We start from the raw sequence: 1,198 nt of genomic DNA on the forward strand, positions 1-1,198 counted from the left end.
TTTTGTTGACATCACAAAATGTCAACAAACTGACACTTGATATTGTTGAAATAGTTTTATGAGTTTACAATCCATTATGTTTTTAGAGTTTGATGTCTACTAACTATTAAATGAGCTGGACATTTCTCACTTAAACGTTCTGTATAATTATTTGGTCGTGTGCTTTTTCTGGTAAATAATTATTATGTACTGAAGCCATATGTTTCTAACACAAACTTCATCATTTCTATTCTAAAAGGCATCTCAGAATATAGGGACAATATAACTATGTATATGACAACTTCAAAATTTTATTTTAGAAGTATACATAAACTATATTATTCTATGTGGTATTGCATCTATAAAGATGAAGACAATTTCTTCTCTGGAGGAAATGGAAGAATTTGTCCAGAACTCTGATGAAGGTGGTACTTTTGTGTTTTCTCTGGAGTCAGTTTTGCAAAACCTTACAGAAGAAAAGGTTGATCTTATCACTTCAGCCCTGGCTCAGATTCCACAAAAAGTCAGTACAACTTCTAATCCTTATAAGAAGCTATTCACACAGTGGAAAAAGTATGGCTTTTCATTTGGAACTTGAATCTCATTTTTCAGTTTGCATAACAAGCACTAGATTTACGTAAGGATTTGGAAAGCATTATGGTAGTGTATGTGGACACAACTGATTATTTGCCTATGATCTTTGCTATTACTTTAGTAACACATCTCCTAGTTGTCATTTGTTAATAATAAAATAAAAATAATGCATTAAGTACCTATTTCACGTTGCAGGATTTGAAATCTTAAGACCTACTCTGATGACTCCAAAGGAAACTTCTTAAGTATACTAGCTCAAAGGAACACAAAAACTGGGGAATGATATCAGAAAGTGAAGAATCATGCCAATAGTATCCTCAACATATATTATTGTATAGGAACTCTATTCAGTGTGTTTGAACATAAAAGTAGAAGCTTAGATTTATGTCGTCTTTCTAATGAACTAGAGCTTTCTATAGTTAGAAGGCAATTATGATTTTAATATAGTCTAACAACCTGCATGTAATACTTTATGATATTCAATTAATTTTGTTATTAATGTAATTCCAGTTTTCCTCTCTTTAGTTAATGCTATTTATACACTAGCCAAGAGGTTTTTCTTTAATTTTATGTTTTGTTTAATTTAAAAACACTCAATAAAAGCAAGTATGCTAATTAGGAATGT

The 1,198-nt window shown here is 30.5% G+C and overlaps 1 protein-coding gene across 1 annotated transcript in view; it reads left to right on the top strand.

The window, feature by feature from the left end:
* LOC105530356 (UDP-glucuronosyltransferase 2A1-like) overlaps window positions 1–577 on the top strand; it is a 14,832-nt gene extending 14,255 nt beyond the window's left edge. Inside the window, 1 exon segment of the mRNA XM_011967874.1 lies at window positions 300–577. Coding sequence (XP_011823264.1) covers window positions 300–577 — 278 coding nt within the window.
* The last annotated feature ends 621 nt before the right edge of the window (window positions 578–1,198 follow it).

The sequence above is a fragment of the Mandrillus leucophaeus genome, unplaced genomic scaffold (assembly GCF_000951045.1).
Source record: "Mandrillus leucophaeus isolate KB7577 unplaced genomic scaffold, Mleu.le_1.0 Scaffold813, whole genome shotgun sequence".
Taxonomy (NCBI): Eukaryota; Metazoa; Chordata; class Mammalia; order Primates; family Cercopithecidae; genus Mandrillus; species Mandrillus leucophaeus.